The 16,783-nt window shown below is 36.3% G+C and overlaps 1 protein-coding gene across 2 annotated transcripts in view; it reads right to left on the minus strand.

The window, feature by feature from the left end:
* ntng2b (netrin g2b) overlaps window positions 1-16,783 on the minus strand; it is an 80,244-nt gene that overhangs the window by 29,280 nt on the left and 34,181 nt on the right. For both annotated transcript variants that reach the window (XM_039661030.2, XM_089123526.1), the window contains exon 4: window positions 2,306-2,478. In XM_039661030.2, the coding sequence (XP_039516964.2) occupies window positions 2,306-2,478 (173 nt within the window). The remainder of the gene's footprint in view (window positions 1-2,305; window positions 2,479-16,783) is intronic.

Here is a 16,783-nt window from a genome sequence, read left to right on the forward strand (position 1 = left end):
CATATCAGAGTTCAAAAGATGCCAAATTGTTGGTGTGCATCTCACTGGCTGATCTGTGACCAGGACAGCAAGTCTTTGTGGTGTATCGAGAGTATCCAATGTAATGTGGGCATACTGTACCCTCACAAAGGACTCACCACATCCAATAGACACAGGTCTAGACAGAGGAAGCTTGTCTGACAGGGATGGCCAGGTACTAACCCGGGTTGTATCCAAACCACAGCCATCCAACTCACAGCAGAATGGGGTATATGCACGCACAAGTTCCGCATTTGAAGCAAGGATGCTCTTCAGTTTCCGGTTGGGGAGATTTAAAATGGAGGAAAACCGAGGAAAACGGGATTATGGTACAGTCTTCAAAATTTACTGTTCTCCCATCTTTGAAACCAGACTGATCTCATGAAATTGCGCGTGTATGACACACCAATTCATATTTCCATTTTTGGCGTGCTATCAACACACATAATCGCTTTTCAGCGTGTTTATGAACGCCGTTGATTTAACGTTATTACTGTATATATAAATATATAACCTACCCCAACTCCGTCCCTAAACCTACCCGTCACTGGGGTTAATATCATTTATGAATGTTCCCCTACCATCCTAGGAAAAAAAAAGATCGCTCCCCAGATGTAGATCTACATTTTGCTTCGTTTCGCTCTGACATTTAACGGCGTTTATATGCACGCGGAATCACTCAATATGCGTTTAGATAACACGCCAAGTCATGATGTCATGTTGTTGAAACGAAACTTTCATACGTTTAGATGTAATTTTATATATAGTTATGTTTATTTAATATAATTTTAAAAAGAAGCATAAACACAACGAGGTATGTCTGTTTTGTCTGTTTTTGTGACTAACGTTTCTTTAGTATAACCATGGAGTTTAAAATTCAATATAAATCGGTATTGCATTGGACTCTACGATCGGTGGAAGTTATCGAGCATCCTTACACCTTCACCGGAAATACCGCCGTGCATAGAGCCCATTAAATGCGCAACTTGTTTTTCTTTCAAAACTGTTCGTCAGGAGCTCCACAGAGTCAATGTTCATGGTCGGGCTGCTATTAGGGCTGTCACTTTACATTCGAAAATCGATTGCACAATCGATCGGACAAACCAACACAAGTATCGAAAAGGAAAATAGGGAATCGATTTTAACGGCCTTCCATCAGATCGCGTTCAGCTCGTCATGACACACGTCACACAGCAACTGCAAACACGCATAACAGCAATCTATACTTTCTTTTTGCAACAAAAATGTGAATTCTGCCGGTATTCATACAGAGTTAAGGGCTATAATAGGCTACGTAGGCGAAAACTGTTTGACCTTAAAATAATCGAAATAATAATTGTAGTCATAAACGCAGCCATGTTGAAGCCTGCAGTTATGTTTTTCATTGATGTTATGGCAGTCCACTCGGCTTGTTTTCCGCGAATGTTACACTCGTTTGTGCATGAAACTTCACGCCAATAAATCATCAGAAATAGTGCTGACTTATGCGCGTCTCAAGCGCCCTCTTTGCATTCGTCCCAATGCCTGTTAGTTGTCCATGGATGTCCATGAAAAAATGAAAACGTCTTTAGACATGGAAATCAATTTAACAATTGATTCGATGAACACTAATGTCTCAAAAATCGATCAGGATTTTTCCACAAAAGTGACAGCCGCTATTGCCAACCCTTTGATCACTTGTTTCAATGATCAAAGTCGGTTTCAATGGTGCCAGTAGAGGAAATCTTGGGCACTAATGAGTCCCCCTTCACTGTCCCTCCGTGGGAGTTACGGTGTGGAGAAGCCCCAAAGAGTCTCAACACCTGGACTGTTTCTGCCCGGAGTGAAGCGCGGGGTGGGTCAGTGATGGTTTGGGCTGTAATATCATGGCATTCCCCACTGTGCTTGATGTGTGCGTCACTGCCAAGAACTACCAAACCGTTCTGGAGGAGGGAGCTTGTGCACCTAATGCTTCAAACATTGTACCCTGAAGGCAGTGCCGTGTATCAGCATGAAAATGCACCAATACACACAGCAACACTTGTGTCAGAATGGTGTGATGAACATGAAAGTGAAGCTGAACATCTCCCATGGCCTGCACAGTCACCAGATGTAAATATTTTTGAGCCACTTTGGGGTATTTTGGAGGAGCGAGTCAGAAACGGACTTGATGTAGATGAACTGATGCAGTATTTGGCACTAAATGAGACCCTACCTACACCATACTAATACATTACTGAGGTCTGTTTCAGTTTCATTGTCCAACCCATGTATATGTTGCATTTGTCAGTGTGTGTACTTTACTCACAGGAGTTGGGGGATCCGTTGGGTGTTGGTAAATATGATCCTGATTTCCAGGTCTTGGCTTTGAATCCTTTTTTGCAGCGCTGACAGTCCTGTCCGGTCGTGTTGTGTTCACACTGACACTGTAAGTTGCCATCCACATACACACACTGAGACGCGTGGAGATTACACTTACACCTGAACGACAGAAAGATGGAGAAACATTATTTGACATACGTCCTTTTTTTGGTCGAGCTTTTTACACGCCACTGCTTTAGCTGTACTGTAATACAGTCCATCTGAATGATTTGATGTGCAATTTGAATGTGAATTAAATTTTTAATGTTAGTGAATTTGAACATGAATTTTGATTTTAATATTAATGTCAGTGTTATTTTATTTTATAAAATGCTATTATAGTATTTCATAATATTTAGAATTAGATTTTATTTTGATATTTTCAGTTAAGTTCAAAGTTTAGTATTAGTTCTTTATCCAAGTTATTTGCCAAGGCAAATTTTTTTTTTCCACCCTAATATTTACCATAATTTGTATTATTTCAGCTTCAATTCAATTAACAAAAACTATATTTAAAATTGTACTTTTAGTTAACAATAATGATTGGTTAATGTGAATTTTAATATTTATGTCAGTGAAAATATATATGAAGAGTTCAGATGCAAAAGCCTCTAAATGCCATTTGAAATTCTCTTCTTTAATGATGATTTTTATCAAGCTTGTATATTTAAGTTCAGTGATTTCACTTAAATGGCAATGATAATTACCTATTAATTGTTATTTAAGTGAAATTACTGAACTTAAATATACAAGTTTGACAAAAATCATCATTAAAGAAGAAAATTTCAAATGGCATTTAGAGGCTTTTGCATCTGAACTCTTCATATATATATATATATGTATGTATGTATGTATATATATATATATACTGTATATATATATATATATATATATTATATATATATATCAGTCCCTCCAGGATTTCACGATTTTTTTTTGTGATTTTTGCGATCAAAATGACTGATTTTGTGGTGGTAATTTCCAAAAATTTGTGAAAAAATTTGCGATTTATATTTAACATTTACCATAATAGTATTCAGCCCTTCAGAAAAACGCGGAGTTTTTTTTTGTGATTGTTGCGGGCAAAAATTGATCGATTATGCGGCCAGTTTTCTTTAAAAATGCCATGGAATATGTGGGATATTTATGCAATTTTATGCGATGAAATTGCTGGAATTTGCAAAAATTGAGGGAACTTGCAAAAATTGCGGTTTGATGAAAAAGAGAAAAAAGTGATTCCCCCAACATCCTGTTAATATAAGAGTCATTTCTTATTACTTCCTTTGATAAACAAGCATACTACATCATAGAAAGTGCTGGGAATATTTAATATCTCATCTTGTTTTATTTCAGACTGTAAGAGTGTAAATAAGGTGTGGCCCCTTTAAGAGCTGCACGCTCCCTGTTGAACTCTCTGCAGTGTTATATGTGCGCCTCAAACACCCCATGTGTGCGGGTAATTTCTGTTTGATGCTACTTCTTTTATCTTATGTTGTTTATTAAGTAACGATGTGACAGTAGAACGTTCGACAGACAGTTATACGAGTTCGATTTGTGAGATGTCAATCGCCTCCGCGAGTCTGTCTGGCGTCGCGTAATTGCGTCACTTCATAACGTTCCCATGGAAACAGGGGGAAATGGCTGCTCTTATGTGAAGCAAACGCAACATTTTTCAACTTTCTGCTAAGATACATGTGACTTTTTTTTGCAACGAAAATGCGAGGATTATGAAATTATGCAAACCCCGCATATTTTGCACGGAAATCGGCAATTTATGCGACGAAAGTGCGGCGTATTTGAAAAAATGCGGCCCCCGCATAAATATGCGGACTTTGGCTGATTTTGCATTGAATTCAGCGATCGCATAATCGCGTTTTTCTGGAGGGACTGATATATATATAATATATGTATGTATATACATGTATATATATATATGTATGTCAGTGAATATATATGTCAGTGTTATATCAATATTATTTATATACTATTATAGTATTTAATAATATTTTAGAATTAGCTTTTTATTTTATTTTTCATTTTAATTTCAGTTTAAGTTTCAGCAATTTTGTTATGTGTTTTTGTAATTTTGTACATTTTTGTATTTCTATATGTAATTTTGGTTTTTCAACTTAAACTTATTGTTTTATATTATGTTATGTATTTTTACATTTTACTACATTTCAATTAACTAAAACAATATTAGTTTTAGCTACAGTAACAATAATGACACTGGTTTATGTGAATTTGATTTAAATTCTAATGTCAAGTTTTTTATTTGGATGTGAACATAAATGTGATTTTATAAATATATATATATATATATTAATGTGCATGTTAATTTGCATCTGAATAACTTATTTTTATCACACCATTTTTTTATACAAGAAAAAAGACAGGGAAAAAGTATTTGAGACAGTTTTTGACTGTGGTTTTAATTGATTTAATGTGCCAAAGTCATCAAGAAATGAATGAATACGGTATGAAGGCCAGTCAAATCATTTCAAACCACCTTTATAAGTTGCGCTCAAGCAGGGCCGAGCGCTTTCAGAGACATAAATACAGGTGTGAGTGTGTGTTGGCAGGTGGAAAGGCATCCAGAGTAATGAACACAGGTGTGCTGCTGTAGATTGGGCCCAGTAAAGCAGAAATGAGCGTTTGTGTAAGACCAAATGGCCCTGAACCTAAATGAGACTTTTCCACCTGAGCAGAACAGTGCGTGTGTGTGTGTGTGTGTGTCTGTTACTATCGAGCTTCAATCCAGTTTGTTCCGCTGGAGTGAACATGGATCCATCAGCATCAAATATTCACAACATCATCCTGTACCTTGAGCCAACCCTCATCTATCTCTCTCACACTCTTTTTTTCTCGCTTTTTCTTTCCCACTGCCTGTGAACATTTCTCCCCCTCTTTCTCTTTCCCTCCATCTTCTTTAACCTCGTTCTCCGAAACCATTGCTCTTCCACCATGCGGTGTAGTGTGTACTGAAATGGTCTGACCTAAGCTGTCTGTAGTGAGACGTGTGTTACTTCATTTATCAGACCTTACCGTGCGCGTCAATGTGCACTTTCAAAAATAAAAAGCTACAATTAGGGTTTATTGCCGAAAAGGGTTGAACAGTCTAATGCCATACATGACGTCTGAGCCTTTTAAAAGCTTTACAAAGAAGTTTTTATTCTCTAATTGTTTAGAAAAGCATGTGATCTGGTGCTTTAACGAACGCAGAAACCAAAACAATGATAAATGAATATGCATATGTGATGGATAAATGAGTGTTGTCCATGTTATGACCTCTTTAAGCGTCGCGAGAGTCATTCTGAACAGACTATGAGTTAGCCGTTTTCTCTGTGTGGTGTGTGTGTGGGTTTAATGTGCGGTTGTCCCCTGAGCAGGGGTCCTGCTGGGATAAGGATGCTTCTGTAGTGTCCTATAGGAGCAGCTGGGACAGCAGAATTACTCCCACCATCTGCTGGCCCTCACCTCCTCTACAAATGCTGCGCTCACACTCTCAGATTTTCTTCATATCAGCTCCGAATGTAAAACACACACCCGTGCACTTTAACCTTATAAAGCCTATGTGTCATACTTTGATATGCACTCTTCTAAGGCCTCTGAATGATCACCATTAGCAAACTTTGCTGAAAAACCTGTTGCACACAATCTACTACATGTCTACGGTGGTTTGATTGATATAGATTATCAAAATCTCACACATTTTCGACTTTTTTTATCAAGTTAAAAGGCCTTTAGTATAATTAGGTCTTTTTTTTTTGTGAACTGGTTTTTATAAAGTAATTTCATGTTTAAATGTGAGTCTTAAATATGATCAGGCTTTTTGAGAAGGGTTTATTTCTTCATCTCTCAATCATTATTGCGTTATATGTTTTTAAACTACAGAGCCTTGATCATAAAACTAAAGCAAATATCTTACTAAGACATATTATTGGCAGATATACAATAACGACTGATATTTAAATGCATTTTACATGAGTAGTCTATACTATTACAGATCTCATTGATTTCCATTACAAGAATTTTTCATCTCACTCCCATTTAAATATCAGCATCCGCACCAAATTGCATATTTATTGCTCAGTTTTGTGCCTCGGAATAAAATTGAAGCGTTTTTCCTCTTCCATTTTCTCACCAAATCAAACTATATGAGCCATAAAAGCCTGATCTATCAAATATAAATAAAAACGTGGATGCAAGGTTCAATAAACTGTTCAAATAAAATGTCGCTTTTTGAAATGTAGCCACTAGTTGATTCAGTCATTTAAATGAATGGTTACTTCAATAAAGTCAGTAAAAATAGATGTTTCAATTGCGATTGGAGGATGAACTTGACCTTCATTCTCCACATCCAGACTCCAAGCTCAGGCACACAGTTTACACTCCTTTGAAATTCCATTACTACGTTTTTTTAACGTATTTCTACAATTTTTTTTACATTCAAAAAGAGCAATTTCTATCTGACTGAATATTTTATAGCAGAGTGTAACTAGAAAAATGTAAGTTCATAACAGAAATTCCTATGGCTTTTGAATAATTTATTTTTTCCTAAGATTTTTTTTCAGGTCTGCAAATCATAATATTAAAACTCCCTGTCATTTCCACGTTTTCCATGACCACAAGAATCCTGTTCAAAGGGGTGGTTTACAGCTTTTTTTCTTTGCATAATTTTGTTTGTGGGGATAGATTTGCAATATATTTATTGCAATATAACATGTATTTGTAGTTTTTCTTTTTTTTAAAGTCTTATTTTTCATAAATTTCACCTTTATTGTAAGCCGCTTTCTCCTCATTTGAACAACCGTTTGACTTCCTGAGTCTATGAAGCCACTCCCTCAGAAACAGGCAGTGGGCTCAGATTAGTTAGTTTGGGTTGGTGTGTGGTGATTGGCTAAACTGAGTAGTGCACGTTGTCCGGATACTTAACGCCCATTACCTTTACGGGCGAAAGTTGCATGTGTTGTTCCTGTCAAATGTACATAATGGTGTCGATACTGCAGTATCAGTCTCTGGTATGAGCCAGAATCAGCTCGTAGAATACGAATACGAATACGGCTCGTAGAAAAACGTTTCTGAATGGTAATTTGCCTATATTATATTAACTTTATACGCGTTTGTTTTACACGGTAGCATTGAACTGACTAGCTACTAACGTTATATACACAAACAGCGTTGGAATTGGTTTACGTTCTTGATCAAATCGAAAAATAACGTCAAAGTATGTACATGAAATATATATTTACAACATTAGTACATATACAAAATTCAGGTCCAAAATGTTTGTACGCATTTGTCATAGACAAGAAATAGCATAACTAAGTGGCTATAAAGCCAGCGCTGGCATTTGATAAAACTAAAACATTAAGTCTGAAATTATATATGCAAATACATTTAAAATTATTAAATGAGAACTCCGGGGCAAAATGAACCTTTGGTCTAATAACACATTGGTACTTAGTCAACCGTTCTCTGAGATTTGTTTTCATGATAAGCGAATGTAAAGAGTTTTATCTCTAAAAGCTGTCGAACCACGAACGCCGAACCAAGTGCGCTGGTGAGATGTGAACGAGCCAGAACTTGTCTCTGCGTTCGTGTTTCGACTGCTTGAGACTGTTTTCCAAGATGGCTCCTGCCTGTATAGACGAAGTGAACTGTCTTTATAAAATATCTTCTTATCAAACGGCCTGTACACTTACAAAGTTCTCAATGCTTCGTTTTGCATGCAGGGACCCTCATTATGTTACTGTGTTAGTGTGGGGCTATTTTGAGCCTTGTTAGTGGTATAAACTAGCGATTTCTATCTTCATTACTCTATGCCCCATTTACTAGCGTTATAAGCTAAACACTTAAAACAGAGATAAAACTCTTTACATTCGATAATAATGAAAACAAATCTCAGGGAACGGTTGACTATGTACCAATGTGTAATTAGACCAAAGGTTCATTTTGTGCAGGAGTTCTCCTTTAAGTCTTACTTACAGGTTGTGGCCCAAGCCCAACAACTGCTGCCTCTGGTTTTAAAGTCGGAACTGCTTCATGTTTTAGTAACAGTTTCTTGTTGAATCCGGTGTTGAATTCGTGGAGATTCTGGAAGCTGTCTTCCATAAAATGCGCAGCACAGAGAGCTAGATTACGATCGTCATTTTCAGGAACATAATCAAACATTAATTGTATCCATTGTTGACGAAGTACAGCGTCCGTGGGAAGCTCGAACACAGAAGATCTGACAGCTGCGTGAACATAAACACACTCGACGAGCCACAGAAATAAGGCCAAGTCCTTTTTTGCATATTCCGGAGGGAGGGTTGATGTAACTGTATGTGTTAGTGACGTATAAAACCCGTTGTAGTCCCATTCGAGTCGTTTTTGTAGGTATTAAACTTCCTGATTTTTTAAAAAACGATATCTCTGCTTACATTGAACTTTCAGCGATACTGTTCATGCACCAACAGCAACATTACACACTATTTAAACTGAAAAACCACCCCTTTCAATAATTATGGCCTATGGCCTTCATCCTCCCTACAATCGACTGGATTCAGGACAGGTACGATGATAAAAAAGTTCATGAAGTTTCTTTATAGGTTCTTTGGACGCGTGTTTAGGTTTTGTAAAAAACTAGAGAATCAAATAGTAATTGGAGCTGTCACTGTCGCTCTGACTGTCTTTCTCTTAGTGTCTCTGTGAGTTATGGATTATGTGAGCGGTTTTACGATGAGCAAATCAAACAAACAAAACAAACATGAATCCGCACTGAGACTCGGCAGAAGCCAGGAACTCTCTCATTCTCTGATTTTCTCCGTCTCTTCTTTTTCCTCCTCGGTTCATTAGATGACAGAGCACCACCACATCTCTGTTTCTCACTCACACGCATTCCCTGCAATTTATTATGAGCGATTCATTCCCTCTGAGACACAGCAGAAAAAGATGAAGGTATATAAAGAGCAGTTGGTGAAATCAGTAAACTGACCCTTTTCTTGTGAAAAACAAATCATTTATTTGTTTGCTGTGTGATTGTTGTGTTGCAGCTTTACGCAAAGCTACTCTATAGTAAATTTCTATTAGATTCGATGGACCCTTTTTCTAAGCTCTGCCCACATGTTGAAGCTTTAAAACTCACACAACCTTCCTCTGGCGATGTCTTCAAAGAGAAAAGTGATTCATAAATCATGTCAATGATCTTCAAGTTTAAGGCGTTTTCAGTACATTGCTTTATTATAATTAGCTGTATTTCAAAATAATAGCATGTGAAATGTTGCAAGTCTGATTCTATCTGTGTTTTCTGTAATTGGAAATTATAGTTTAATTTGAGTATCGTAAATGTATTTGCATGTACAGCTCTTCTGTGTCTTTCTCTTATGTCTTCCATCAGTGTTATTTTATTCCTTTTTTAGTATTGGTAACACTTTATTTAGTGTCCTTATTACATGTTACATGTAGTTACTGTAATAATAACTGAAGAGTTCAGATGCAAAAGCCTCTAAGTGCCATTTGAAATTTTCTTCTAGAATGATCATTTTTATCAAGCTTGTATATTTAAGTTCAGTGATTTCACTTAAATGGCAATGATAATTACCTATTTATTGTTATTTAAGTGAAATTACTAAACTTAAATATACAATTTTGATAAAAATCATCATTAAAGAAGAAAATTTCAAATGGCATTTAGAGGCTTTTGCATCTGAACTCTTCAACTATACATTTTGCATAATTACATGCAACTCAACCAAACCCTTATCCTAACCCCAAAAATTTTGAACTATAGCTTTTATTACTAAGTTTTCATTAAGTTTAGTTCAGTTTAACTTTCATTTTTAGCTATTTTAGTACTTTTATACTTAATATAATTAGTTGCAGAAGCAATATTTCACTTTTTTTTGTTTCAGCATTATTTTAATAACCATTTTTTTTAAAGTTTTAGTTTTCAATTACAGTACTAGTTTCAATAACAGCCTAAAATGTTAGTTCATCTCAATTATAATCACACTGTTTTGATTTAATCATTAGTTTGTGTTTCCTTCTACAAAAATCAATACATTCTACAGTAGCACTGCTTTTCACAGTCTCTCTCTCTCTCTCACACACACACACACACACTCGTTCTGTCTGCTTTGCTCCTCAGTCACGCTTCAGTGAGAGTGGTATTCCCTCCGCGATTCCTTCCTACTCCCACTCATTCCAACTCTGGCTCGTTCCTCTCCTCCTCCAGCCACACTCATTCCCATCTTTCCATCTATCTATCCACATTTTCCCATTCAACATAGTTTCAAACTGTTACTTATTTAACTCCATTTTTAAGAGGTGTGTATTCAGTGCGTGACGTGTGGCTTGGTAACGTCTCAGTACTCAAGGGGTGCGATAGAGTTTCCCTCAAATGCCTGTGTTTTATTCAGGAAACCGCAATGTTGACGACTAGCTAATTGTGGATTCTCTAATTGAACTGAAAGAGAACTGCAAGTAAAAGACACTTTATGCAAATGCTTTTATGCAAGAAGCATTTGCATTCAAATAGAGTAAGTTGCATAGCATATGTGTTAAGACTAACAAATGCTGCATTGTAATTGTAATGTAAATTGCAAACAGTATTGAGAACAGTGTATATATATATATATATTTCTCAATTTCCGTATATATTTCTTTATTTTTAAGAATATATATATATATATATATATATATATATATATATATATTCTGCTCACTACTATATTATTTGATCAAAAATACAGTAAAAACAGTAATATTGTGAAATATTATTACCATTAAATTACCATTACCATTAAATGAGTCCAGCATGCTGCACTCATGGTACGGCAGTGAAGTTCCCTGATTATTACGCAGGAATGGGAGTATAGTTCCTAGTCATATCAGCCTAGAAAATCGCAACTTTACATTTTCCGTCTGTCTTAGTGCACGATGTAACTACAGAAGATTCAAGTTTTAAATAGGAAAAATATCGAAACACTTTGGTAATTTTTTTGGGAGAAATGCTAATGGTCTTGTGCACTTCAATGATGCATGCTAAGCTATGCTAAAAGTGGTACCGTCAGAAGCGGAGATCGGCTGAATGGATTCGAAAATGGTAAAACTCAACAGTTTAACTCTGGGGGAGTAGTAAAATGAGAGTATTTCCAAAAAAGTGGAGTATCCCTTTAATATCACAAATCAAAATGGGCTATAAGCAGCATTTCTTACTGAATTTAAGTTACTTTTTAGTTCGTTTTTTTTTTTATTTGTAGCCTGTTGACTGTTTTTTATAGCAGTAGCTTGACTGTAATTTAACTTTGACTACAAGTAGCTTAGCCGACTGTGTCTAGGAAGTTTCCCCTTCACTACTGTTTATGTGTGTATATGTGTGAGACAAACTAACCCCCACATAAGACCCAGACATTACCCATAATGCCATATGATAAAAGCATTAAGGTTACAGGGTCACTGCATGCTCAGACCCCAGAGGAGTTCAGGCAGAGCTTTTAAAGATGACCTTCAACCGAACACAACTGAATGTGTGTGTGTGTGTGTTAAAGGTTAAAAGTGTTCTGCTTTTTCTTCTCTTTTACCTGTAACCGTTAATGATGTATTGGTTGCACTAGGGATTTGAGTATTTTTGAAAATACTATAGTATGTGGTATTTCTGCATGTGTTCATGTCGCAGCGTGTGGTTTCAGTGGGGCGTCTAACTGCACAGTAGAAAGTGAATAATTTACATAGACTGCAGCAAAAAAAACATGTCTGTGTGTGTTTGTGTTCGCCAGAGATCCAAGCTAGGAATTCAGTGCAGAAACTAGGTTTTTAAGTGCGTGTAGGGGAAAATAGATTACAAACAGAAAACACAGCCTTGTACACGCGCACACACACACACAGAATGTCTCCTCAAAGCTTCTTCAGCATGCAAAGACTGAGCGTGAGATAGAGGGAAGGAGGGAGGTGAAGGGGAGACATGCAGCAGAAGACGCAGGAATCAGACTGAAGTTTAAATTATTAAAAATAAAGGCTCTTTATTGGCATTGATGGTTCCTTGGACTGTTTCCATTGCTCAGAAGGTTCTTTATAGTGTTAAAAGGTTCTAAATTAAATTGAAGATAGAATAGAATTGTTCACTGAAAGGTTCTTTGAGGAACCCAACATGGTTCTTTTATGGAATCCCTGCGAAAACCTTTATTTTTAAGAATGTAGAAGTAAAGCTTTATTCAGTATTTTTGACTGTCCGCTGTCTTAGAAGTTTTTGCTCAAAATTGACACAAATTTGATTATTTGCTCACTCTCATGTCATTATTTTCTTTCTTCCATGAAACACAGATGGATGTGTGTTGGATAGAATGTCTGAGCTTCTTTTTTCCATACCAAAAAAGCTCTATAAAAGCCGTCCATAGAACTTGTAGGCAATATTTTAAGACTTTCCGCAATCATGTGACAGCTTGTTGTGCGTGACACAATTGAGACGCTCGTGATATTTTGTCAAAATTTAAAAAAAATAATTGGTGACGAATGAGAACCAATCCCATTTGCTGTCAATTATGTCAATTTTTTTTTGTAAATTACAAGGCTTACATATCTGTTACATTTATATTCATCATGATGCGTTTCAAAATATACTGCACTTTTAATATAGACCATAACATTATATCCAATTTCAAGTGAGATTTAAATAGAACTAAACAAATATTTAATGACTAAAATATCTATCTCTTGGTCTCTATCTCTCATGGAGCAGAATATACTTCAAAAACTGGATGGATGGATAGTTGTTTACAGCTGATAAAGAGTAAGATCTTAGCATGATTCAAGAGTTCTCTCATTTTTTTTCCACACATGCACACTGTTTTCTGCTTTTTTTCATAGCATGCAATGCAATAACATATTCAAATCTGGACTCTTCCTCACTTTGTCTCTTCAGTTATTGCTAAAAAAAATAACGTATTCATACATTTTGAAAATACACACACATTACAGCTTAAGAGCATACAGTAGGTATTAAATTCAGAGGGAGAGACCTAATAATAAAAATTTCAATATCTAAAACTAACATAAATTTTCTCTTTATCATCCTCTGTCTGTTTGCTATAATGTTTTGTTTTTTTGTCTTCATATAAGAGTGTAATTTCACTCTAGTGTAAAATAAAGTATAACATAGACAGTGTTGGAAAAGTTCACTTTCTACATGAACTAGTTCACAGTTCAGTTCACACATTTTAAAATGAACTAGTTCAGTTCATAGTTCATACTTCAATAAATGAACTAGTTCAGTTTATAGTTTTTTTTTCCATATGTTGCGAGCTTTTTTATTATTATTATTGCCACAGCCCATACACAACCACAGACAACAATTATCGACAGGCAGTTTGCACAGAAATGTACGATTTTTCCCATCATTACAGACCTCATCATAAAATCCGTTTAAATGGTCATACATCGCCTCCTCGCGCGCTGCTTTGTCGACGTCAGCAGCTGGCGTTGCCAGATTGGGTGTTTTTTCACTACATATTAAGGCCTGTTTACGTGTGTTTTAGCGGGGTTTTCGCTTGAAAGGCTCTATAGAAATCTGGCACCCTATTATACGAAGTCAAACTGAGAGAGCGTGCGTTCACAGACACCAGAATGAACGCGTTCACAGTAACGTTCATCAGGCAGTATTACAGTACGTTCAGTTCACGTTCGCCCAAAATATGAACGCGTCCAGGCACAACGCTGAACATAGAGATGCACCGATTACAATTTTCTAGGCCGATATCCGAATTCCAATGAGTTTGACCTGCCGATACCAATTTTAGCCAATTCCAATTTTTTTTCTAACAACTTTTTTATTTTCAATAACAAATATTTATGTTTGAGAGAAACAGGTAAAGAGAAACAGGTATCAGCTAAATGAATACATTTATTTTCTATATATATATATATTTATAAAACACTATATACTTTTACTCAAACTCAATAATAAAAACAAGTTTAAATGGGTACATTTTCTTTTCTGACATAGCTTACTCCAGTTCAATTCTGTGCATTTTAAGCACTTTTAAATCCTTTTTTTTTCATCAAAAGTGTGCTTTCACTTTTGATGCAATTGATCGTGAGCAGCGCAGCAAAAACACTCCTGCTCGCCGCTCACGCTAGCGGTGTAAATAAGGGGTGAAACGGCCATAATTCATGAGTAGGGTTGGGTATCGTTTGAATTTGAACGATTCTGATTCCGATTCCTTGTTTCGATTCCGCTTCCTAACGATTCTCGATTCCGATTCTTTTAAGAGGCAGGGTCAAAAAAGTTTAGCTAACCTTGCTAACCAACGGCCTTTCTGAAGGAAATAATCCTTTCTGAAGGAAATACTCCTTCTGTAAAAATACTCCTTTTGTCACAAATTTTGCATTTTGCCGAGATTTCATTATTTTTAGAAAAGTGAAGCCACACTTTGGATCGCCGACGTAAGCTACTCATGTTCGACTCGAGTGGTTATGCCAACACTTCCGGTAGACGCTTCTTCGTTGGTGTTGTTCAGCGGTTTCTTCTTCCACTCGGCGGACTGTGAATATCAAAACTAGGAATCGAAATTTTAACTTTTGAACGATTCCGGGAAAAACGAAAAGTTAGTCTCGGTTCCAATCGATACTCGATTCCCGATACCCAACCCTATTCATGAGGTTTCCTACATGTGCGTTCCGTGTGCACATGTGATACTGAAGTTGCACAACGTTAATCAAGCGGTCAATATATGAAGAGTTCAGATGCAAAAGCCTCTAAATGCCATTTGAAATTTTCATCTTTAATGATGATTTTTATCAATTAATAGGTAATTATCATTGCCATTTAAGTGAAATTACTGAACTTAAATATACAAGTTTGATAAAAATCATCATTAAAGAAGAAAATTTCAAATGGCATTTAGAGGCTTTTGCATCTGAACTCTTCATATATATATATATATATATAAATAATATATATATATATATATATATATTAGGGGTGGCACGGTTCACAAAACCCACGGTTCGGTTTGTATCACGGTTTTAGGGTCACGGTTTTCGGTTCTGTACGGTTCTTGTTATTTTTTCTTTTAATCTTTAACACTCCAGAAATGTACTTCAGCATGTGATATATAGCTTAATTATCCACACTTTAGGATACAGTATTAAAAAAATATATATTATATTCATGCAATCATGCACAAACTGAATTTGACTCTTTGACTTTAAGCACATTTTGGGACTATCTCAGAGGAAAGCTATGGTGAGATTTAGATACAGCAAGAGAGAAGAAATTGACATGCTTTTTGTTTATTTGGCAAAAAAAAAAGGAGAATGTGTATCACTATCTCTACAAGAACTTGTACATTTTTATCACATAAATCTTATTTACACAAAGAAATTAACTTTCATGTATCAACTGCTAACTTTTGTAGCTCTTACCAAAATTCTATCTTTTAAAAGAAAAAGAGAGCAACTCTTAAAACACTGTCTTTTAAATGTCAATATACATGAAACCTCATTGCCTATAGATAATTAAGCTATAGCAATAGCAAAGGCCATAAACATAAAGTGAAATTTAAGTTCAACCTCAACACAAAAACAGTATCAACAATGCTTCTATTCCCAAAATGTGAGGGTACTTTTTTCCGCTTAAAATTAAAGTGCAGGGTTTGGAAACGTATGACTGAAGCTCTTATCTATACATAAAGTGCCACTGTAGTTAAATTAAAATATCATAACATGAAATCCAAAATGTTCCCACACACCGGACTTATACCATAGACTTATACGACGCTGGCGCGTCCTCCAACTCCCTCATCTCTCCCACTTGCCATTTCTCCGCGTGCCGTGACCTGCAGCGCTCCATACTCCACTTTTACTGGCTTGTTTATTAACTTGAACCGGCGCTGCACAGAGCGATCGGTAATGACATCAAATACCGCGAAAGTGATGAATGCATACGGAGCCGACTCGCGCTAGTTTGATGTTATTCACCGATCGCTCTGTGCAGCGTCGGTCCAAGTCGAACAAGTTTATGTCGCGCGAAAAGAAAGCACACGTCACATACGGGCACGAGGTTACATTGCGCATGCGTCGAACCGTGAGACGCACACGCGCTCCGAACCGAGACAAGCGAACCGAACGGTTCGGGTGTTTTTTCATGTACCGTGCCACCCCTAATATATATACACACTAAACAAATTTATAAACGCAACACTTTTGTTTTTGCCCCCATTTTTCATGAGCTGAACTCAAGATCTAAGACTTATGTACACAAAAGGCCTGTTTCTCTCAAATATTGTTCATAAATCTGTCTAAATCTGTGTTAGTGAGCACTTCTCCTTTGCTGAGATAATCCATCCACTTCACAGGTATGACATATCAAGATGCTGATTAGACATCATGATTATTGCACAGATGTGCCTTAGGCTAGCCACAATAAAAGGCTACAGATGTCCCA

This window comes from Pimephales promelas, chromosome 19, assembly GCF_988280905.1.
Source record: "Pimephales promelas chromosome 19, fPimPro1.hap1.1, whole genome shotgun sequence".
NCBI classification, from domain to species: Eukaryota; Metazoa; Chordata; class Actinopteri; order Cypriniformes; family Leuciscidae; genus Pimephales; species Pimephales promelas.